This window comes from Syngnathoides biaculeatus, chromosome 15, assembly GCF_019802595.1.
Source record: "Syngnathoides biaculeatus isolate LvHL_M chromosome 15, ASM1980259v1, whole genome shotgun sequence".
NCBI classification, from domain to species: Eukaryota; Metazoa; Chordata; class Actinopteri; order Syngnathiformes; family Syngnathidae; genus Syngnathoides; species Syngnathoides biaculeatus.
Window position 1 is genome coordinate 12,587,010 of NC_084654.1, and position 25,197 is coordinate 12,612,206.

Here is a 25,197-nt window from a genome sequence, read left to right on the forward strand (position 1 = left end):
ACCAAGTCCTAAAGCGCTGTCGGAATTTAACCCAATTCCAGACCATGTCTGTTACTCCGGGAGGAAAGAGTCAAGGTGGGGGTCGGGGGCCCAGAATGCTAAAGTGTGATATGTGGTGGAGGAGGTGCATGGACGGCTCGGCACCATCAGGGATAATGTGGTGCACCAGCTGCTCATCTTCACCGTCCATTGAGACGATGTGGATGCAGATGTCCAGTGCCTGAGTCAGAGCCAGGATGTCCACATGGTCGCACTCCATCCCCATAGCTTCCACTTCCTGCACATGAGGAAAAATTCATTTTAAGGACAAGCAGGGGTGAACAAAGTATGCCTCGGGCGCCACATAATGGGAAACTGTTCATTTTAAGAATGCTGTAATACTTAATTTTTGCTGCTTTTCTAGCCATTTTCCTGAATTTGACACACGAGTCTTGGCGCTGCCAACTTTTTTGAAATAAATAAAATGGCTTAGTATGTAAAATTAAGTTTTATAATTGTGAACAATCATGCTGCTGTGTCCGCTTTCAAAGGCTGTGGATGTCAGCAGAATGCATGAAACGACGGCCCGCTGAAAAATGGATACTGCTTCACTGAGCATTTTCCTTATACATTATCCCTCCATTTCCTGTGTCACTTATCCTCACTAGGGTTGCGGGCATACTGGAGCTTATTGCCACTCTTCGGGGAAGAGGCAGGGTACACTGAACTGGTTGCCACCCAATTACAGTGCACACGTAAACCATTCGTACACACTTTCACACCGAGTGTCAATTTAAAGGGGAAATCCACTGGTTTGCATGAACAATGTATCCAATTGGTCATGTAATACATCTTGACAATACTATTTTGACAATGTTATGTTAAATCTATTAAATAATAGTGTTTTGAGAAGATTTTTATTGACAATTACTAATTTTCAGGGCCTCTGCCATTTTTGTGAGTCACATGACCTACGTGCGCGGATGGGACGAGTTACGTGCCGCAACGAAGGCTCGATTACATGGGACACCATTTATGCCCAGTGCTGATTTCTCAGATTTATCCTCATCTGATGGAGAAATAGCAGTATGGGTTGATCGGGAAGACTCAGGAATACTTCCATACACAGCCGTGAGCGTGACCAGGGCTCGCTCTCCGAGCCCTGGAGCTGTGCCGCTCACGGCTGTGTATGGAAGTATTCCTCAGTTTTCCCGATCAACCCATACTGCTATTTCTTCATCAGATGAGGATAAATCCAAGAAATCAGCGCTGGGCATAAATTGTGTCCCATGTAATCGAGCCTTTGTTGCGGCATGTAACACGTCACATACGCGCACGTTGGTCGTGACTCACGAAAATGGCAGCGCCCCTGAAAATTCACAATTGTTGATGAAAAATCTTCTCAAAACCTTATCAAACGAAAGAGGATTTAACATGACATTGTCAAAATAGAGAACATATTACATGACCTTTTGGAAACATTGTTAATGCAAACCGGTGGATTTCCCCTTTGTTTTCAGTTGACCTACCACGCATGTTTTTGGGGTTGTGGGAGTACCTGAAGAAAACTCACACTGACACGGGGAGAACATGCAAACTTCACACAGGCGAGGCCAGGTTTGTACCCGCGTCATTAAAACTGAGGCAGAGGTGTAAAGTATATGCATATGTTTGTATATTTAAAATGTTTTTTTTTTGTTTTTTTTTAAACGAATGACCTGACTCATCTGCTGGTTTATAAAAAGAATTGCCCTTGCCCTTGAGGACAAACGTTTGCCTACTCCTGTTATCGAGTATGATGTGCTTGTTCTCTGCGGGGCAGCAAGATTCTTGCACTGACCTGATGACAATAGACCTGCAGACTGGGCGCCTCCACAAAGTTGCGGAAGTCGTCTGCGTGGTTCTGCAGGTGGGCCGACGTGAGCAGGCGCAGGTACTGCACCACGTTGTCCGAGGTCATCTGATCGTTCAAAAGCCTGCACAGCATCTCTTCCCGCTCGCTGCCTTCACAGTGTTCGATGACGTTGAGGACCTGTTCCAGTGGAGTCAATGCAAAAGCTCGCACTGCAAGTACTGTATCTATCCATATATTGGCAGTATACTTATTTTACATTTACACTTATTACAATTCTATGTTCTTGGTTTAATTTCATAAATGCTTACAATGTCATCATAACATTCCTCAAACCTTTACAAAAAATACAGTAACATGAAGCTAAGCCTCTCATCTGGATTTGGAAGTTTAGGCTTCCAAAATAGGGTTTCAATGCAAAATGTTACAGTTATGGCTCAAACTTCAGCTTGACAAATATGTCCGTAAATGTAACTGCCTATATTGTATGTTCAATACAGAGCAGTGATTTAATTGCAATATAAGTAAACACACAAATCCCATAGTGTTGTGCCAATAATTCCGTACCACTTCCACTTCCCTCCTGAGGGTCTCTCGTGATGCAGAGGCTAACCCAGCTGTTTTTTTTTGGTCTACCTCGGCCTCTTCAGTCAGTCGTAGGGCACACATATAGACAACTATTCATTTAGGTTCACACAAATTTAGAGGATTCAATAAACAAATCCATGTTTTGGGAATTTGGAAGGAAACCAACGCAAGAACAGGAAAAAACGTCACACAAAATGTTTTAGAACAAAACCCCACACCAAGAACTGTGAAGCAGACTCACTAACGCCGAGTCCACCAAGTTCCCCGATTAGAAGTAATAGTAAAACTAATTATAGGCACTTAGTGGCACCACCTGGTTTTAAATGCAAAGATGGAAATGTTTTCCATGATCATCTGCCTTTCTGCTCTGAGGTTCTGGGTTTGAATCTCAGCCTTCCTGTGTGGAGTTTAATTTATTTTTTTCATGTTAAAGAGGACTGTTTATGTTCAAAACGTGCATGTTCCAGTGACTCAAAATATTGTTCTAAACCTGCATCGGTTTGATCAACACTTGGGCCTGCTATAATACTGTATTTTATTGTTGGTCAAATTAGGCAAGTGCCCTGTGATTGGCTGGCGACCAGACAAAAAAAAAAAAACAAGGGGAAATTGACCCCTCCGTACAGGGCACTTAACCAGGCCTCCTGAAGTGACGTCACACAACGTGCGCTGACGTAAGACAAACAGTAAAAATGGCAAATACAATACAATACATTCTTAACTGAGAGAGACGCCATGCTTCTGATTTCATTCAATCATTCACACGTAGCAATGTTATGCTAGCGGAGAACGTCTCATTCATTTATACGAGACGTGTATTAAAAATCAAATTTAGGGCATATCTTCGTGCAAACACAGTCTGGTTAAGCTTCGGCCGCGAGCCAGCAAGAAATCAATACGTTTGTGCAGTCCGATCATCGCTAAATATCGCTCAACAAAGAATAAGTGTGTCCATCGATCACACGCAGCAGTGTTATGCTAGCGAAGAACTTCTAATTCATTTATACGAGACATGTATTGAAAATCAAATTTAGGGCATATCTTCGTGCAAACAGTCTGGTTAAGCTTCGGCCGCGAGCCAGCAAGAAATCAATACGTTTGTGCAGTCCGATCATCGCTAAATATCGCTCAACAAAGAATAAGTGTGTCCATCGTTCACACGCAGCAGTGTTATGCTAGCGAAGAACTTCTAATTCATTTATACGAGACATGTATTGAAAATAAAATATAGGGCATACCTCCGTGCAAACATATGTGTTCCGGTTGATATTAGATGGATTTAGTTGATGATGCGGTCTTCCACAAAGTTTGATCCATCGAAGGCATTTTTCGTACTGGGTCTTCGGTTTTGGAAAGGGTACGAATCGAACTCCACCAACTCGCCTTTCAGGATACCTGTCGTCACTATTACAAAGTCCGTGACTACACCTCTTAACCATATTTTTTGTTAAATAACCCAAATATGCGATAAAACGCTAACTAAACCTATACTGGACCATGCAATGTTGTCAGAGAAAATGGCGGGAGCAAAAACGGGCTTTGGTTTATGCAGATCTCTGGCCTCTGATTGGTCAGTGACGCGGATTGCGCAATATCCACAGAGGGGTCAATTGTGTGACAGCCTTTTTTTTTATTATTATTATTCATCATTTTATTAGGGCACTAACAGCAATTTCTACACTGCTTCTTTCACTACTTAATGCGTAAGGCACTAATAAAATGGCTCCTGGCTGTTGTTAACAAGGCACTTATGTGGGTGTCTACTTGTCGTTATTTATTAAAACACACAGCTGAACAATTTTATAATCCTGTAAACACGCAATCTTTCACCAAGTGCATCCTAAACTTGGCCCCTCCAGGCACTGTGACATTACCATGGATGCACACATCACATGAACTAGACTGCTAGAATAACAATAAGACATGAACACGGGATGAAAAAAAAAATGCTAAATGTACCATACTTTAAAAGAATAAGCATTTATAGGGACCTTATGAAAACACTAGTGAATTGAAAAATAGTGACAGTTTCTCCTGTCAGTTTTTTTCATCTTGAATACAATTACTATTTGTGCTTATACCGTACATGTAGCTGTGTGGGAGACTGGTGAGTTCACGCGCCTCACACTTCTGAGATCCCGGGTTCAAATCCAGCCTCACCTGGGTGGAGTGTGCATGTACTCCTCCTCCCCCTTGCTTGCGTGGGTTTTCTCCGGGTACTCTGGTTTCCTCTCACATCCCATAAACACACATGGTTGGTTAATTGAAGACTAAATTGTGCATAAGTGTGACTAGGTTTTTGTTTGTATGTGCCCTGCGACACACGTCAGAAACAACCACTGGCAGTTTAGTTTCAAGCTTTCCAATGGATAGGGTTCCGATTACGCCATCTTGTGTGTCAAGGAGGTCAAAGAACACAAGTCCAGCGAGAAGTTTTTTTCCATAGTTAATTTATCCGATTGGTCCAAGGGTGGTGGTGACGTCATTTGAAACCTAGCCATTACGAGTCGGGTGTAGAACTTTAAAGAAAAAGAAAGAAAGAAAGACATTTACTGTGTTCAAGTGGAGCTGGAAGGAACTCTGGTCAAATCCTGCAGAGGAGAGGTGCTCGCTAGTCGTGATGACTTTCTCCTTGAATCTGAAGGCGAGATAATCATGGCAGTAATCAGCGGTTTGGTTGGAAAGAACAAGTCCAAGTTACAAGTAGTAATAATAATCGTGTGACCTGTGCAAAGCTTTGACATTGTGCAAGATTGATTCCAAATAGGCGAAAAAAAAGGCTCTGTAAAAACAGTTTCCATCGCCTCGCACTTTCCTCACGGAGGAGAAGGAGGCGCTCAGCTCCTGCTCAAGCACAACCCTGGATGAGACTCACGCGGACATGCTGGATTGCGCCAACTGGGACGCGACCTACTTGGCATTTGTTGGAATGGTTTTGTCGTGAGAGCAGCACAGAAACGTCTTCTCTGCCGGACACCAGGCAGTCGGCCTCCATCTTTCGGGAGAAGAAAGCTCGCCAAGCTGCGGCTGCCACCGAATCACCTCGTCATGCCACTTAGCTGAGCCACAGAACCTCTCACGTTCAGGTAATGAAGTACATCAGAGGAGAGGGACGTACTTCAAATCCAATTAAAGCTGCCTTACAAAGAGTTTCGCTCGATTTGTTTTCCAATTTAACGGAAGTATGACAGTACCACGTGTTTGTGACTTAAAGGTACAGTACATCTTTATTGCAACACCAGAGCCGTTACGATGACGTGATGTCCGGGCGGGCCTCATAAAGTACACCCATCCATTCATTTTCTTCACCGCTTATCCTCACGAGGGTCGCGGAGAGTGCCGGAGCGTGTCCCAGCTGTCAACGGGCAGGAGGCAGGGTACACCCTGAACTGGTTCCCAGCCAATCGCAGAGCACATAGAGGCAAACAGTCGCACTCACAATCACACCAAGGGGCAATTTAGAGTGTCCAATTAATGTTGCATGTTTTTTTTGGAAGCGGGAGGAAACCGGAGTGCCCGGAGGAAACTCACACAGGCACGGGGAGAACATGCAAACTCCACACAGGCGTGTCTGGGATTGAACCCAGGACGTCAGAACTCAGGCCAACGCTTTACCAGCTGTGTCACCCTGCCGCCTCATAAAGTACAGTACAGTAATTAATAGTCCAATATTTCACAAACAATTAACCTCAATAATTATCTTAGAGTACAGGTCACAGAGAACCCGAATAGGGAGGTTCAGAGACAGCTTCTTCACCAGAGCCATAAGTGCAAAAATAACAAAAAAAAAAATACACACGTGCACACACTATTAACGCCCCCTCCACACCATGCGCAATGTGCAGTAATATCTATCATGCCATATTTGAATTTATATTTAAGTGTTCTTTCATACTTTATACTATGCTGCTTTTTCGATGGTTTAATGTGTTTATTCAATTATTTATCAACCAAGATTTAAAAACCAGCATGTTAATAAAAACCTAATACAGCACCAATGGAATTGCATTTTGAATTTCGTTGTGATTAGTAGTAGTGTATAGTGTAGTGTAAGTACTGTAGTAATAATCGTAGTGACAGGCGTTTCTAATTCGGATCTGAATTACAGGTGCGCCCTCTAGGGACTGAGAAATAAAATTTCATTTCGCTCTCCAACCATTTTCTCTACCACTTGTCCTATACCTAGTAAGTAAAGTAAATTAGCCCAGAGTCCTTCTGGCTGTATTTATTGCAATAGAAAGAGAATATACACATCTAAATAAACCCCAAAAAGTGGGGCTCTAATACTACTTTCCAATATCTGTCCAACGATGAACAAGAAGCATGCATACAAGCTTCATGAATTCACAAGGTTAAATTTCCTTTTTTTTTTTTTTTTTTTTTTTTACAGCTTGCTTAACTTGTTCGTCATCAGAGAAGTGGTGACCTCTTACTCATTCTTTTAAATAGGTGATAATCTGATGCTGCCGCATCAGGTGAGTAATCTTCTCACGGAGATCACACATATTACTTGTTCTTCGCCTTTGAGCCTGGACACCCACTTTTTGACAATCCTGCAGCCTTTTGCGACTTCCCCACATACACATTTTGAAATGTTTAGAGGTGGCCTCCCTTCCAAAACGAGATAGTCAATCACAGCTCTCTGCTTCTGACAAACATCCAAGAATCGTGCCGAGGAGATGCACAGCATGTGAGCAAATGTGGTGCATGAAACAGCTAACGAAAACTGACAAATTACCGTTTAACATTTTTGGACATTTTAAGGCAATACAATACCGGGTAAAAGTTCAAAGTCGCGGTTAGATATGTTATTTCACTTATCTTTTGTAAAAAAAATGCATTACAAAAACACAGGTAAGTATTTTTACTACGGAGCCCTGAGGGACATTGGGGAGTGGGGCGGGGGGGGGGGGACTAACTCGTTTCTTATTGTAATGATGAAGTTTCTCGTTGTAATGAGTAACTAGTCCATTGCATGTGTGCATCTATAATATACCCTTATTCATTTCAGTTTGCATTTCAAGGCAACAATGACAATGCAGGAATTGATAATGGATAATCTATTTTTATCTTTGACTTTATTATAAAGACATTGCTGTTTTACTAGCAAGTCGTCACCATTATGTTGTGTCTGAGAGACATTTAAAAAGAATTTTGTAGTCTTCTAGTCTGGTTCGGCGCAAAGAATACACCACTTTGGATCGTGGAGTTCATTTTATCCAAGAACGTTTGCAAACATCTGGCCAGCTCTGTGGGTACAGGTGGATGTACACAAAATGCAAGGAGGATGAATCACATGTCAGGAACGAACAGGTGCTCTTAATTTTAAAAGAACTTAATCTAAGACATGTTGAACTCGGAAGGAGGAGACGCCTCCATCGCTGAAGCTATTTCGCAAAAGGTCCCGATTACATTTGGCATTTTGACTCGTATGTTAAACTGAAACCATTTGGGATGTGTATGAACGGCTGCATTGATGGATTTTCCTGCAAAATCATCTGGATGAATGCCACCACAACCAGCAGTGACCCAAAAATCGTTGGCTACTACATGGAGGGAGTCTACAGACTAGGTGGTAGTCCAAGGTTTGCGAGAGGCGACTAAGGCACAGATGTTATGTGAAAGTCAGGGACTTTCAGTGATATCTCTGTCGCATCATTCACGATGGCACAAGTATTGACAGTTACATCGAAGTCGCAAGCACAGCTAATCAGCACATAGAGACTTGGTGGGGCTTCCTCAGAAGGGAATTAATTGTAAGTAACTTATTACAATGAGAAACGTACTCATTACAATGAGAAAATTTTTTTGTTTTTTTTCGATGTCGCTTTAGGGGCTCCGTACTTTGCAGGATTAACCGCACAAACGTTTCATTTTTACATTGTTTCAGTGTATGCAAAACCGTATGCAAAAAAAAAAGTCTCCGTGTTGTCATAAAGTCAGCCAAGACCATAATTTTCAATTAACAAAAGAATTACAGAAAACAATTTCCCTTCCAGGTGATAACAAAATCCTGAATCCTCAGAATTTTGAGGCACAGGTGCGAACAAGTCAGTCACCGTGCCGCCACATTTTCAGAGTAGTTACGATATAGGACACGAGATTTATCACAGCTTTTGCTTGATTGGGAGTTTAATTTTGCAAGTGAAGCTTTTCAATCAATACAGTTTTCTCTCTTTTTTTTTTTTTTTTTTAAATCAGCTTGCTAGATTGGTCGTCCTGGTGACTTTACTCGGATGTTTGAGTTGAGTTTTACTCCCAAAGCTGCTCATGGACGCCTTAGCTTTCATGTCCGTCAAAGCTGTTTTACTTGTCGTTTGGGAATCGTACTCCATCAGTCGCCTCGCTCTTTTCTCTGTGTCTGCCTTGTCCACAAGGTATTCCTGAAACCAGTCAATGTTTAGTTGGACTCAAGTTAAAGCTGCTCAACATCCTTCTTACCTTTATCATGTCCATCATTAAGGAAGCGCTCATCTTCTCCAGGGTTCCGTACGCTGGCAGATGGCATTGTTCTGCAAGGTTGCTGATGGCCATTATTAAGCTTCCCACTTCTTCAGCCTGAGAGATGACGACATGCTTCACTGTAACTCCACCAAAGAATGTAAATGCTTTTTAATTACATAGTAATTTATCGAACCGTACGGGTGTTTTCCTAAAAAAAAAAAAAAAAGCACTTTATGCTTTCGATATTTAATGTGTATGTATTGGAATGAGGGTTCAAACATTTCCCGTTATATTGCGTCATCTGTGACAGTAACATATTCATCTCATTTCACATGTAATTTTATTTTTATTTAATTGGAAGATGAATGGGAATTTGGAAAAAAAAACACCACATCAGTCAAAAAAAGTATTGTGTATTGCCTGCTTCCATATTTTCTTACTAATGACACAGAGTAAAAGTTAATATTGCTCAGTTTGCATTAATCTGCATGTCTAATAATAATTCCCAAGGAATTCGTGAAACCTTTTCCAGGACTTAAAAAAAACAGTAGTAGAGTATCGCCTCAGTAACATGCTGATGTAGCCCTAAAAAAGGACATATTATGTACAAATGTACTTTTTCATTGTTTGTTTAGAACTAATTAATAATAACTAATAGCCCACCCATTGTGCGTGAAGTTACACAATGAAGTCTATTTTTGGCAAGTTGCCGCTGTCTAAAAATGTGTAAGCGAGCTCTTTCAAATTGAGCTGAACTAATTCGCTTCAGGTGCCACATGGACTGATCTGCATTTTATTTGGCAAGTATCCATTTTGTGCCTGTGGGTAATGTTTTTTTTTCCAGTTCTGGGCTTAGTGCTCATTGTAACAAAAACGATTGGCCCAGCAGTAGAGAGGGCGGGGTGTGCAGTGGTGCATTTGCAGGGGACAAGTCCGCCTCCTCAATACATGCTAATTTCATCAAAGCTAGAATGAAGATTCTATTCTTCATTCTGGAGGTATCCTTTAAAGGTAGAATGAACACCTGCTTTCTGGACTGTCCTTCCTCCTTCAGCAGTTTCTCCTCTGCCCGCTTGTTCTTCTCTTTAAGGCTCTCCAACTCCCTTTGAAGTTCATAAAGTTCCTTACTGGCCCTCTGAGGAAAAAAGGTAACAGAGTCAAGCTCACATTTGCGAGGATTGAGAGTGGAACTGTCGTCTGCAGTCAAGTCTAACCAATTTGTGCACGCTCTGTCTTTGCTTCATGGCCAGCAGCTGCCGCCTGGCCTGCTCCACTTCCTCCTCCACACGGCCCAAACGCCGCAGCAGCTGCTGGTGGGTAAAGCACAGGGTCTCATGGCGCCGGATGATGGGCATAACTGCGCATTCGGTCTCAGTCTCAAGGTCACCTTAAAGACCCAAAGTTAATGCAGTGTGCTTAATGGCAGTCTGGAGCGTGATCTCTGGGAGAGAGAAATCATTTCTTGAGCTACACGAGTCTTTTTGTTGTTGTCTTTATTCAAAGGACTGCAACTCCTTGTCAGCATTATCACCCCGTTCTAGTTTCACAGACAGGACCCAATTCATACAAGACATTCATGCTCTCTGGGTGTGATTTCAAAGCTATACGTGCAGATTTGGCCATATTCTTTTAATTTGTTTTATGTGCCTGGCCTGTTTACATTCAGGGCACATGTATTCCATATTGACTTCTGACAGTAAAATAATAAAAACTCAACAACTCCCACTACAAAATCCCAATATCCAATGTCTGTCTACGTACTGTTTGGGAGGTAATCCAATGTTTTAACCAAAAACTCTTCATAGATTTTGTATTTTGAGAGTCTCTCCTTTAAAAGGTGCCTCCTGCCAATTGAAACAAGCAAATATGTCAGTGGGCTTCATATCGAGCATCACGTGAATGCGAAGGCTCTCACCTGGCTCGAAGTTGCTGCAGCTGCATTGTCAGCTCCTCCAACTCGTGCCGCTGCATCAAGTTGTGCTCCTGCATCGCTTTGTACTGCTGCACAGCTTCAAAGTACCTCGCTTCATTGTTGCTCACAAACCTTTCACACTTCAATGCTTTCTCTTTGGTCTAGGGGAAAATATACTGTATGTCACACAACACTGTAGGATATCTAATGTAAGTATTCATATACGATGTGTCATTAACCTAGCATAGGGTTGTGACAAATTTTGTCTGAAACCATAAAAACCTTTAACCTCATATTTACACATGGAATCTATGAACTAGTTTTCGAATCAGAAATCAAGGACAATAGGTTTTTCAACTCTTGCTGATGTTTGGTAAAACAACAATGCTTGGCAATATCTCAATGTAATCATTTATGATATGACGATTTGAAATTTTGGTACAGATTTTATGGAAGTTGAAACACGATTTGCCTTCGCGGGCCACGTATGGCTGTGCGTGGGACCGGACCTGTGACCTAGCAGGTATTTTGAGTCAAGAACAAAGTGGATTTTGAAGGATTGTTGGAGAAAAGGGAACCCAGAACCAAGGAAAGACAGAAAAGTGTGATATGTGACTGAAGGAAAGAGTGAGTGAATGCAAGAAATAAGGAAGGAAGCAAGGTAGTAGTTTAAAAGAAAGAAGGAAGTGGAAAAAATACCTTTGATTTTACAGACTGTAATTTGAACATTAGAACACGCTTAAAAGTAACACATTGGATTTTTTTTACAGAAAAATGGGAAAATTGCATGTATTTACCACATTTTAATTATGTACAACTGCAAACAAAACTTTTTTTTGGTCCCAGTGTTCTAAACTGTAGGACGCTTCCACGCCACACGTACCTCGTGTTGTTTGCTTTCCAACTCAGCCCTTCTTTGAGCCAGCTTGTCCACATGCCGCTCAAATTCTCCTCTTTTGAGTTCAAGAAGCTTGTTCACCTCATCCAGCTCGGCTTGTTTCTTCAAAACCAGAGTCTTTTGTAACGTGTTCACACCAACCTTAAGGATTGTGCTCGGAGCCTAAATTTCAAGCCAAATACATCGACATGCACTGACTATGAAATTGTAGTCTGGAAAAATATGCCTCTCACGTCACACAAATTGGTTGAACTATCATGCATGCAATTGCAAGATTTGAATGAACGCATCAACAGGACCCTTGTAGGTTTTCCTCTCCAAATCATATTCTCAACCATTATTTTGTTATTGATCATTTGTTATTCACGCAAATAAACTTGACAAAACATAATGACATAAATGGCATTGTTGCATTAGACTGATGAACTGAGGTGGTGCTTCAAGGTTATATTTGGAAATATATGTCATGTTTGAGACTACAGCAGAATGGCGGAGGAACAGAGAGCCAATCACTGGCGGAAGAATTTATGACAACAAACCTGAGCTTTTGTGGTTATTTTTTTCCACATTGTAATCATGAACATTTCCACTATCAACTGTAGTTTAATCACACATTTTCTCTCAGGGCGGCACGGTGCACAGCTGGTAAAACGTTGGCCTCACAATTCTGAGATCCGGGTTCGATCCCGGCCCCGCCTGTGTGGAGTTTGCATGTTCTCCCCGTGTCTGCATGGGTTTTCTCCAGGCACTCCGGTTTCCTCCCACATCCCAAAAACATGCAAGAATAACTGGACACTCTAAATTGCCCCGAGGTGTAATTGACCCCTCCGTACAGGGCACTTAACCACGCCTCCTGAAGTGACGTCACGCCACGTGCGCTCACGTAAGACAAACAGTAAAAATGGCAAATACAATACAATACATTCTGAACTGAGACAGACTCTATGCTTCTGATTTCATTCAAATCAAAGATATATTATAGATTCTAAATACAATACATTCTTAACTGAGAGAGACGCCATGCTTCTGATTTCATTCAATCATTCACACGTAGCAATGTTATGCTAGCGGAGAACGTCTCATTCATTTATACGAGACGTGTATTAAAAATCAAATTTAGGGCATATCTTCGTGCAAACACAGTCTGGTTAAGCTTCGGCCGCGAGCCAGCAAGAAAGCGACACGTTTGTGCAGTCCGATCATCGTTAAATATCGCTCAACAAAGAATAAGTGTGTCAATCGTTCACACGCAGCAGTGTTATGCTAGCGAAGAACTTCGAATTCATTTATACGAGACGTGTATTGAAAATCAAATATAGGGCATACCTTCGTGCAAACATATGTGTTCCCGTTGATATTAGATGGATTTAGTTGATGATGCGGTCTCCCACAAAGTTTGATCCATCGAAGGAATTTTTCGTACTGGGTCTTCGGTTTTGGAAAGGGTACGAATCGAACTCCACCAACTAGCCTTTCAGGATACCTGTCGTCACTATTACAAAGTCCATGACTACACCTCTTAACCATATTTTTTGTTAAATAACCCAAATACGCGATAAAACGCTAACTAAACCTATACTGGACCATTCAATGTTGTCAGAGAAAATGGCGGGAGCAAAAACGGGCTTTGGTTTATGCAGATCTCTGGCCTCTGATTGATCAGTGACGCGGATTGCGCAATATCCACGGAGGGGTCAATTGCGAGTGCGGCTGTTGTTTGTCTCCATGTTCCCTGAGATTGGCTGGCAACCAGTTCAGTTTGTACCCCGCCTCCTGCCCGTTGACAGCTGGGATAGGATGCAGCACTCCCCGCAACCCTCGTGAGGATAAGCGGCGAAGAAAATGGATGGATAGATTTTCTCTCAGTAAATGAAAGATTCCAGTTACATAGATGTAATTCAATGATGTCATACGTTTAACCACATACTATAATGTAGCTTAGCCCCTTTTAACAGTGGGGCGGAAGAAGTGCAGTACAACTTGCTGACTGAAACATTTTCAGAATAGCAAATTGATGCTTTTAAACCTGACACCAACCGTTCTGTTTTCTTACTATTCATATTAGTCATCCATATGAGTCGCATGCAGTACAATGATGATGATGATGCTCAGCTGACCTTCGGGGTACACCCAGACTGTGGCTGGCATTAGCAATAATTTTGAGCCTTCAATTTTCGTGTGTGTGTGTGGGGGGGGGGGGGGGGGGTCTCAGCGCAGAAGCAAACTCCGTGCAGGGAGGCTGGAACTCAGATTCGAGTCCTGAACCTCAGAACTGTGAGGCAGAGGTGCTCACCACTAATCCTTTATGCTGTCCCACAAATTGCAGTATCTGAGATATTCCAACCTGAAACACGCTGTGCAAAACGTTCTGAACCGCGTTCAAACGATCTTTTCGACGCTGGTCTCACCTCAGTTATAACTGGTATGTAATTGACATCCTCCTCCCTTTTCCTGAGAACGCAAAACAGCACACATCATTCAGTCAAAAGTGATTTGGGTGAGATTTGAATGCAGAAGGGAGCAGCGCAGGCCAACCTGCAGTCATCGGGCTGCGTAATAAAAATAGTTCTCGTCCTCTTCTCAACTCTGAGCCTCAGGCGTTCGCGGTCCGCCAAGAAATTAAGCGAGTTGCTCGTCATGTTGACGGCAAGTAAACAAGTGTTGTCCGCGTTCGGACGAGCACGGAACGTTCCGGATGTTGTTTCTGGACCCGACGCTGGTTGCCTGGAGACCGAACGCCGGACTACAGGGCATGTGCACCGGACGGTTCTGAGTTGTCACGGCAACGTCCTCGAGAGGCGGCGCTGTTTGGCGCACCGGAATGTCGGTGACTTCCGTGAAAAGATCCAACTTGACAGAGCTCTCACACTGCCTGAAATATTGCCTGCCGCGAAGCAAGACCAAAACGTGATGCATCACTCACACGTCCGTCCATCCATCCATTTTCTTTGCCGCTTATCCTCACAAGGGTTGCGGGGAGTGCTGGAGCCCGTGGCAGCTGTCAACGGGCAGGAGGCAGGTTACGCCTTGAACTGGTTGCGAGCCAATCATGGGCACATGGAGACAAACAGCTGCACTCACAATCACACCTAGGGGCCATTTAGAGTGTCCAATTAATGTTGCATGTTTTTGGGATGCGGGAGGAAACCGGAGTGCCCCGAGAAAACCCACGCAGGGACCGGGAGTACATGCAAACTCCACACAGGTGCGTCCGGGATTGAACCCGGGACCTCAGATCCGAGGGCAAGGCTTTACCAGCTGTGCACCGTGCTGCGTGTCCCTCACACGTTTCTTTTTTAAATAGACTAAATATGTTTGTATGTGCACTAAATAATACTTAAAAAAAGAACAATAGAAAAACTCAATTACATCCATTTACTGACCTTGTAGCAATAGGCCACTTTAGAACTGGAATGTTGTTTAACCTGTTTAATGATAATATTTCTTACCTACGATTATGGAAAATTTTACTCATGCATCTGAATGCAAATTACCAAAGTGTTTAATGTTATTGCACATATATATTTTAAAGACTAACAAAAAGGCATTAATTTAATTGTGACTTTTAAACATACAGAATATAATTTTGTTCATTATGATTTTATCAAAGATTCTGCATTCTTATGAATACTGCATATGAATTTTCTTATGAATATTGTACTTTTACAAAAATCTACTGTTAGCTGTATATCGTTAAACACAAATAATACCTGTGCCAAAAAAAATAAAACTAAAAACTAATTTAATGCTTTGAGTCTGTATTGGTGATGCAAAAAATGCTGCACACTGAAGACGGTTTTACTTTTGAATGCACAAATACTGCATAGTCATGATTAATGAAGTGACATAAGCATGTGAACAAGTTCAATTCATTTTGGTTGAGCAAACTTGTGGTCCTCCACATTGATTTGCTCACAGAGTCTGGTCTCACTTCCTCTGGCTGCAAAAAGCGCACTTGAAGGAAGGACCTCTCTGTGTCGCACAACAAGTCACACGGCACAGGAAGCATATTTCACACTTTTTCAGACAAGATTGTGAAAGCCAAATGTGCACGAGGTGTTCTGATTCATCACAAGGACGTTTTCATATTTTCTTCACCTCGTACAGCATTGCTGCTATTTAAAGTAATTACTGGCACTCGGGTGAGTTGAAATTTGAGTGTAACATGATAACAAAAATTAACATCTTCTATCATACTGTTGTGCTAATAAAACAAGAATGCAGAATTTATGAAATATCAGAGAAAATATTTTCAAATTTCTTGTTTCTTTCATGATTATGATCATTGGGAATGCCTGGTAGTTTTAAATAAATATGCACTGCCTGAGCACTCGTATTTTCTTGGGAGAATGGTACACATCTTTCGGATTCTACCATAGGATGTACATTTCAGAGCACAACTGCACACACATTTGGACCCGACATTGGTATGCAGGCACCAGTATGTTTTCTTTCTTTGAACACGCTTCCTAAAAGCTGGGCTCTACATCTAGCACTTGCTACAAGGTTTTGTCATGCAATTAACTTGACCAGGACATAACCTCACATCAGCTTTCCCTGTGGAGCTGCAAATGGAAGCAAACGCCGTCCAACATGTCCTTAAAAGGTAACCGTCCTCATTGCCCGAGCTGCTCTCTCATGTCAACTACACAGCACGTTGCAGAGCTTTCATATTACTGTAGCCTGATTTATAGAGAGGGAATGCGCAAATCCCTTAAATGGGCCTTGGCATACATTGTTTCTCTATTGACAGTTCACGCAAGTTTTTTGCACTTTCTATCTTGCGTTCCGGCTCAGTGGTCTGTGGGCAAAGCATCAGGACACACTTGATGTCTGCCGGCTCTTCTGGGATGATTGCAATCAACGGATGTGGTTCGCTTTACCGGAGACTCAACGTGGATGTGAAAAACAGGCTGGCTGTTGATCTTTTCTGCGCTTCGGGGGACAATGTGCAACACCTCAGGTGAGCAATGCGTGAGAACAAAACACACTACTCAATTGTCACTACATACTTTCTGCATGCAAATGATATCATAAAAACCTACATTACTGAATTAATAATTCATCTGGATGCACATTTGGATGCAGGCCTTTTACATTAGCTCACGCAATGTGTCAAAAGTTCCGATGGACTATGAATGGAATGATTGTTGTATCACATCTTTTGTTAATGTATTCTGATTCCCGGTTCTGGGTTTGAACCTTGAATCAAGGTTTCCTGTGCCGAGTTGCCACATTCTCCCTCTGGTTGCATCTTTTATTTTTTTCAGGTCCTCTGGCTTCCTCCCATATTCCCAAAACATTCTGGTTAGGTTGACTGAAGACACTAAATTGCCCGTAACACGTGAATGGGAATGTGAAAAGTTGTTTTGTCTAGATGTCTCTGTGATTACATGGCACACTATCCAGGATGGAGTGATGTCACCCAAAGTTATCTGGCATAGGCTATAACTCACCCGTTAGCCTAAAGAGGACAGGACAAGTGCTATATAAAAAATGGATAGCTACTACTGTGTATGTTATTAGAAACACCAATATGTTTCCTTTTCATCATGGCATCGGCAAAGGTTGTGAAATAAATTGCCTACCCGTACAAAGAAATGGGCAATACCTGTCAGATTAAATGTTCTTTTTGGTTTTCTACGACCATAATAGGTTGGCCAAAGCACAAAACCTCATCTGTATGTTTGGCTGATTTCACGTTTGATGATGAGGCAACATGGAGGGCTGCTGATATTCAGTATCATTAGACACATACATACATGTTCTATATACAGTACATTTTTCAGATAGGAGGATTTGCGCTTTGGTCGTCCAAAAGCTGTACATAGTCGCATGGGATTGCTGTTAGGAAGAAAAAAAAAGGCAAACACCGGGTCTAGATAATGTGAAAAAAGGTCATACAAGGGGCAAACATGTTTTTCTTGACTCTGACCAACTTGCTATTTCCTCTATTTGTCAGTAAGTAAAAATCAGAAGTAATGGCTTCTGCTGTGGTTCATAAGCGATAGTGTGTTTCTTCTTTTGATTCCAGTTCCATGAAATGCATTTCAAAGCTGATTATTGCACTTAATAGAACTGCTTCCTTTCTAAAAAAAAAAGAATCCCTCCATCCATCAAATTTCTTAGCCGCTTATCCTCACAAGGGTCACAGGAGTGCTGGAGCCTATCCCAGCTGTCAACAGGGCAGGAGGCAGTGTACACCCTGAACCCGTTGCCAGCCAATCACAGAAAAATGAGTCATGTATATATATGGAAAACTGAAGTGTTGAAAAACAGTTCAACACAATATCTGCACAACTGAGTACGATGCAGTCTTTACACATTTTCATCAATTATCCTCAACCGTGTATAATGTCTTTCCCAACAAAGCTCTGGTCTTTAAAATATCTCCATATGGCTGACATGGCTACACTGAAGGTACATGTTAGGCTAGTAAGGTAGTATCAGTGCCAGTAGAAGCAAGGATGTACAGTATCACGACTGATACTGTATTGGTGCATCCCTACTCATAATAATAATGTATAAAAGATTTGAATCACGTGTTTTCTTGCAAAGTCTCAATAATAGTGTATTGAGGGGATGCTTATGAAGGTCTTGTTATCTAATCAGGGCGTTTAAATAGCAAAGGAAGCATGCAAATAATGACGGGCAGGCAGACAAGTCTGTGTTGTGTTCAGGGAATTTCAGGCTTCATGTTATCAGAGTACGTGTGAGTGTCCTGACTTATAAGGATGAAGCCTGCCTCACAATAAGCTCCTAAAATAATCCGAGCGACCGCAGTTGTCCCCCCACCCCACCTCCACGCCTTCCTCCACGGTTTTTTCTGCCTGCCTCCCAGCGTGCTCGCTCGTCGTCCGGCCGCGTGTGACCCAACTCAGCTGTCAGCACCCAGCGCCCATGCAGCCACGATGAGCAAATTCAGCTATTATCAATATTTAGCACAGTTTTGTCACCACAGAACCAAATCATCTTTTGACAACAATGATGGGGATGATGAAGATGGTAATAACGACAATGAAGTAACGTCGAGACTCGGAGGAGACAGCAGGGGAATTAACGTGACGTCACACGCCGCGTGAGTCTCTTGTTCGTTGTGCGTGAATGTGCGCCCATTTGATATGACAACCTAATCTTTAGCTGCACCAGTTAACTGTCTAAATTAACCTAAATATAAACTGTTTCAATCTCAGTACCTCCGCCAACGAGATTGAAATAGCTCGTCTTTGTTTGATTGATCCAGTTTACTGAAGCCGTTTTTGACACAGTGACCTTTTTTTCTGTTTGTGGAGGGATATTCCCATATTGGGAAGATTGACTACATTTTGTTTTCTTTTATTATTATTAGTTGTTGTAGTGTGGAAAAATACAATACATAAAAAATGGCACAAGAAAATAGTAGAAATAAGAAATAGATGGTGTATGTCGTTTCATTCTTCCTTATACAATTCATTAAAACAAACATATCTAGAAAAAAAAAATGTTCTGGTTTACTATTTTACAGGTTTTTCCATTTTGGTATGATGTAATTTATTATTTTTATTGGTAGTAATTGTAGTAGTAATCGGAGTTGTGTCATATACACATGAAACTGTACAAACTAAACAAAAATCTTAATGTATGTGGTATTTTTATTCTGTTCTATATATACTTATTCCCAATTTTGATTTTAATTAAAAAAACACACATTTTAAGATTAGGCTGAAAGAAAAATAAAAGGACATTTATTAAAAAAACATTTATAAATAACTCTTCAAGTGAGGAAATCAAAGGAATTATGGTTAAATGTAAAATGAAAGAAAAAAAAGAACAAAATCATTAAAAAAAATCATCATCAATTCTTGTTTCATATTTTCTATGATCAAATTATGATTTGCTGTGCTTATGAAGGATATTGGTATGATTGGAACAATTCACATGTTCACAAACTATGTCAAGAAGCAGGGCCACTTGTCCTCTCGTCGTTTTAAAGCAATCATTTTCTTCTTCTCTGATGAAGGGACATTGACCCAGTGGTCCAGGCCATTCAAGGGGGGGATGCGGAGGCCGTAAAGAAGCAGGCAGCGTCTTCCTCTCACAGTCTGATGAGGGAGAACAAAGAAGGCTGGATCCCTTTGCATCATGCAGCCTTCGGCGGACAGTATGAGTGCTTGAGGACCTTGCTGAATGGTATCAGCGTGTGCAAATATATTAAAATATATAGGGGCGTTCGGTTCACAAATGAGTCCCACAACTGGTTTCTGCTCCAGCACATCCAAGTTCTGCAGACAAACGTACCCTGCAGGAACAGACGGGCTTACTGCTTGCTGCTTCCGGTGATCATTTGTTGTGTGTGAAGTGTCTGCTGGAGGCTGGAGCTGATCCTGACATCTGCAACAAAAACAAAGAAACCCCTTTGTACACAGGTGCAGTGTTGTTGACAATTACGCACTCATCGGCTGCACAATCCAATAAAAATCTGCCAAAGCAATTAATGTGCTACTGTAGCCTGCAGGTTGGACAATTCGGACATGGTGCGCCTCATCCTCTCGTTCGGGGCCTCTGTGAACCAGAGGTGTGCTCAGGGATGGACAGCCCTTCACGAGGCCGTATCCAGGAACAACACAACGCTGTGTGACATTCTCGTCGGGGCCGGAGCCACGATTAACCCCTCGAACACCTACAGCATTACGCCACTCATTGTAGCAGCCTGGCTGGGTCGCTTGAAAGCGCTGAATTACCTCATTGGAAAGGGTACCACTTCTTATTTTATATACATGAGTATTACAAAATAAAGAGTGGTGTTTTGTGTCGTTAGGTGCTGATGTGAACATGCAGACTTGCGACGGTGTGACGGCGCTGCATGAGGCCAGTAAAAATGGCCACAAGGAAATTGTGGCAGTGTTGCTGTCCAGAAATGCAGACGCAAATAAGACGACTGCCTCAGGATTGCTCCCTCTGCATGTTGCAGCGCAACACGGAAACCAAGAGTGAGTTATTTTTTCATTATGTTGTACTCAGTGAGCCAAGTATTTTTTAATGTGGTACTTGGTGTAAAAACTTTCAGAACCATTGACAGGAAGCGTGCCAGCTGACAATGTGACTTTGTGTTCAGGGTGGTGAGCCTGCTCGTCCCCGTGACGAGTCGCAGCAGGCTCCGGCACAGCGGGATCAGCCCTCTGCACTTGGCAGCTGAGCACAACAGGCCGCAAGTGGCAGTTGTGCTCCTCAAGGCAGGCGCAGATGTCAATGCCACACTGGCCTCCACGCGCTCGGCACGCTATTCAGACGGACGCACTACGGCTCTCGGCTTCGCCGTCGCCAACGGGTCGGCGGAGACCGCCGAGGTGCTCCTGAACGCCGGTGCCACCACAGACCTGGACCCCGTTAGCCCTTTGCTGCTTGCCGTGCAAAGGGGTAGCGCAGCCACCGTTTCGCTGCTCCTGCAGAAGGGGGCCGACGTCAATGCAAGAATCCCGTCCTGGGTCACGACGTTCCCACCGGTTGTTGCTCTCTGCATGGATAACCTGCCTCTACTCAAGTGTCTTCTGAACAGCGGCTGTGACGCCCTCTCCTGCTTCTTCTGCCCATACGGCGGAGCCCCTCATCCGGAACATTCCCATATTAGAGCCATTGGCGACCTGTCTTCCTTAAACTCCAGTGGACCAGCACATGAAGCAACACAGGTGCCAAATTGAAGCCGTAATGCTTCAATCCATCCATTTTCTACATCATTTGTTCTCACGAGGGTCGCAGGCATATTTCAGACATCTTCGGGCAGGGAGTGGGGAGGGCACACATACCCTGAATTGGTTGCCAACCAATCGCAGGGCACATACTGGATGAACCAACACATTCGAAATCACATTCACAGTTGAGTTAACCTATTTATGGTTTGGGATTTGGGAGGAAACCGGAGTAGCCATAGAAAACATGCAAACTCCACACAAGACCGGATTTGAACCCGGGTCCCCTAAATTGTTAAGCAGATACCTAACCAGTCAACCACTGTGCCATCCACACAGTTTGTGGGATGTGTTCAGTTTTAGCTAAAGGTAACAAAAGTACAGAGGTGACAAAATCACGTGTATTTTGGGCACTAATCCCCACAAATGGGAAAATCCATGAGTAATTTATGACGACTCAAAAATGCTTGTAATTGCCCATTGGTACCACAAGGTGGCGGCAAGGCAGTTCTCCCCCCCCCCCCGCCCCCATTACACATGGCTTGCTGTAAGGCTGAGGACAAAAATTGTGAAAAAGTGACTTTTCAGACAGTGGTGGAGGACATTTTCACTGGGTTAGTGGTGAGTGGTTCAGTGTACAGATACTTTAGAAAATAAACAAATACATAAATAAATAAGACAGGTGAAATTAAAACTGCTGATTTGACTCCTGTAACTAAGTAAAAAAAAAAAAAAGTGCAACCTGAAATTAAACTAAAGGGCCATGACATGAAATTATGAATGTGGGTTGTTGTGGTGCACAGCCACAGAGAATGCTGTCCAACCTCAAGAAACTAGCAGCACTAACGGCACTAAGATGGCATTGACACTGTAGACAACTCAACATTATCCACAGCTGCTATCTTCCATGAATCATTTTTAATACACTATTGCAATAACGTGCAATGCTATTTGCTTGGAGTTTTCTTTTTAGGTACCCGCATTTAATTAAATATAAAAATAGAGGTTATAAATGTATCTGTCAAGCAGAAATTTGCTTATTCCATGTCACTTCTGAATACTCACAGCTGCCCAAGGTAACATCTTTGTGCTTTTGTTTGCTTACATTTTGCCCCGATGTTAGCGGTCGAGTAATGAGCATTATTTTAGAGTCGAATATCCAAAAAAAAGCTTCAGCAAAGCTCCTGAAGCCCAAGCTAACTGGTCATGACAGCACGAGGCCGGTGACCACGTATGAGTGCAAATGCTAATGCACAGTAAATGATCGACCCTTTATCATTTGCACCACCCATCTCTGATAGGTTGGTATTCCTCAGCCATGGTGGGTTCTAAAAAAAACTAAAAAAAAACTCCCCTTGTGAGTACAAACATAAAAATTACATTTATCTGTCAATTATTTACAATACCCATTTCGATAAATTATCATTTTTTTAATACCAAGATCTAGCTACTGTATTGTCGGCTCACGCTTTTATGGTATCATAGCTACCCTAATGTTGTGAAGTGTTTCACAAAACATGCTAAACTAGCAAATTTGTTTTCAGATTACATGTAATATTCTTTTGAACAACTTTCGGAAGCTTTTGGCTTTTCGGCTGGCACAAGAGACAATGCATTTGTCACAAGCCATTTATAGGACTGACAAAACCAAAAAAGTCTGTCAAATAAGGCCATGGATGTGTAATAACTTGCTTCTCCGAGACTTTTGGAACATTGTCAATAAGACTCCCTGGTTTACGTCCCTCCATGTCGATGGAGTCCTTGTTGTTTTTTTTCTCTCCTGCGTAAGTTCCCAACGCCTCATTCAGTTCAGATCACAACCACAGTTGACTTTAGTTCTCTATTTATGGTTTTAAGATTGTGGCAACATCTTCCATGGAGGCTGGAAAAACTAACAAGCCCTTTTTGATAAAGTAAGGTGTAGAAACTACAAACATATGGCTGCAAATGTTCAGAGTAAAAAGTAAAACAACGTTAGATAATGAATAATCAAGTAGAGTACAGACACCTGAGCAATCTAGTGAAGTGCAGTCACATGCACATGCCTACTTTACTTTATTTCCCACCACTGTTCTGTATTTAGCAAATATAACTTCTGCTTTTTTTTTTGTGGGTTCCTCATTTTTTAGTTCTGTGAATGGATTTCATCATCATTTATGAGCAAATGGGCTGGACCCATCGTAGACATGCTGCTGGAGCACGTCACTCATGTTCAGCTGTGCAGCAAACTCTCTCAACTCCTTGAGAGCCGCCACGAATGGGTCGCTGTGAAGAGGAAGTCGTGTAAGACAACGCACGCGCACGCACACGCACGCACGCTATATATATATATATATATATATACACACACATCTTTTTTTTTTTACGGTTGCACTCCACTTGCATTAGGCAAGGGGTCAGCAGAACATGAATATTGCAACATTGTATATGCATATGCCGTGTGATGTGAATGTGAGTCCCCTTAAACATTAACAATATATACAACAAACAGTGATCTCTATGAATCAACTGCAATATTCTTTTTAAAATACTGAACTGCCCCCTCCCCCCCCCCAATTAATCAACTGTTGATCGGGAAAAATTTCAATAGGCTATATTTCTGTGATGTGCATTTTTCCATTGAGCCACTCAGGTTTTTATTGTAATGCATGATTAATGTTCCAAGTGTACCCTTCTTAAATTTCCATAGATATTGTAGTGATTGCAACATTGCTCTGACATTATCGTTAGCAAAGCATGACCGTGAAGGGGTGCTATAGGGTTAGGCTAACCTTCTACCCTGAGCGCGAGACAAGTGATGCAGTGACCATCCGGCTCCAATAGATAGAGCTGTTCCTAAACAACTCAAATAAAACCGACTGCATTCACGCAAACAACTCAGCTATACATGTGTAGGATTAATTGTGCCTTGCGAGACATCTGCGCCCTACTGAGTAGTATTTGTGATTTCTAACAGTATGTCTTTCTTTCTACTTTATTCATATCCATGGATTTTCATCCATCTATTTCCTAGGGTTGCAGGTGAGCCTTTTTTCAGGGCGGGGGTTGGGGGGGGCGTTGGGTGGAAGAGGCAGGGCATATACAAACGAACAACCATTCACACTCGAGTTCGCAAAAGTGGCTAAATTAGTGTTGCCAGGTTACACGAAGAAACATCTATCCATCCATCCATCCATCCATCCATCCATCCATCATCCATCCATCCATCCATCCATCCATCCATCCATCCATCCATCCATCCATTTTCTTAGCTGCTAATCCTCACAAGGGTCACGGTAGTGCTGGAGGCTATCCCAGCTGTCAACGGGCAGGGAGGCATGGTACACCCTGAACTGGTTGTCAGCTAATCGCAGGGCACATAGAAATAAACAACCAGTCGCACTCGCAATCACACCTAAGGGAAATTTAGCATGTCCAAATAATGTTGCATGTTTTTGGGATCTGTGAGGAAACCGGAGTGTCCGGAGGAAACCCACGCAGGCACGAGCAAACTCCATACAGGAAGGTCAGAGCCCGGATTTGAACTGAATAATAACCATTATTAATCTATATATGTATTTTATCTCTTTCCACAGTGTCACCTCGTCCACTGCGTCATCTCTGCAGAATGAATGTTCGCAGCCACGTGGGCCCACACAGACTGAAATTCCTTTCAAGTTTACCTCTACCGGGACGACTGATTGCGTACCTCACTGCGATGGATTGATGACATTAAGATGAGTTCACAAGACATCTCAGTCTTTAAGTACATTTATATTTGTCTGTCTTTTTGAAAACCCAATATATCTCATCTGGATGATATGTATATTTATAAACCCTGTGATGTGGCTTTCTCTCCTTTATTTTATTTATTATATAA

At 42.3% G+C, this 25,197-nt stretch overlaps 2 protein-coding genes across 10 annotated transcripts; one reads left to right on the forward strand and one right to left on the reverse strand.

Moving 5' to 3' along the window:
- Window positions 1–63: 63 nt before the first annotated feature.
- Window positions 64–5,473, reverse strand: LOC133512875 (ubiquitin thioesterase OTUB2-like). 2 transcript variants are annotated; one of them, XM_061842910.1, is made up of 5 exons: window positions 5,334–5,473; window positions 5,145–5,263; window positions 4,973–5,057; window positions 1,820–2,011; window positions 64–277 (listed from the first exon to the last, which is right to left on the reverse strand). In XM_061842910.1, the coding sequence occupies exons 1-5, from the start codon at window positions 5,412–5,414 to the stop codon at window positions 71–73; spliced, it is 684 nt and encodes a 227-aa protein (XP_061698894.1). In that variant the 5' UTR covers window positions 5,415–5,473; the 3' UTR covers window positions 64–70. The 2 variants fall into 2 exon arrangements, with proteins under 2 accessions (XP_061698894.1, XP_061698895.1); XM_061842911.1 differs by lacking the exons at window positions 4,973–5,057; window positions 5,145–5,263; window positions 5,334–5,473 and adding an exon at window positions 3,658–4,936.
- On the forward strand, window positions 5,368–25,169 carry LOC133512871 (ankyrin repeat and SOCS box protein 2-like). 8 transcript variants are annotated; one of them, XM_061842899.1, is made up of 13 exons: window positions 5,368–5,505; window positions 8,903–9,020; window positions 9,954–10,011; window positions 10,114–10,176; window positions 16,471–16,636; window positions 18,635–18,751; window positions 19,673–19,842; window positions 19,923–20,078; window positions 20,161–20,406; window positions 20,471–20,642; window positions 20,768–21,338; window positions 23,468–23,621; window positions 24,914–25,169. In XM_061842899.1, exons 2-13 carry the CDS (start codon window positions 8,985–8,987, stop codon window positions 25,042–25,044), a joined length of 2,040 nt encoding a protein of 679 aa, XP_061698883.1. In that variant the 5' UTR covers window positions 5,368–5,505; window positions 8,903–8,984; the 3' UTR covers window positions 25,045–25,169. The 8 variants fall into 8 exon arrangements, with proteins under 8 accessions (XP_061698883.1, XP_061698884.1, XP_061698886.1 ...); XM_061842900.1 differs by having other exon boundaries at window positions 10,117–10,176; XM_061842901.1 differs by lacking the exon at window positions 5,368–5,505 and adding an exon at window positions 9,708–9,861 and having other exon boundaries at window positions 8,917–9,020.
- The last annotated feature ends 28 nt before the right edge of the window (window positions 25,170–25,197 follow it).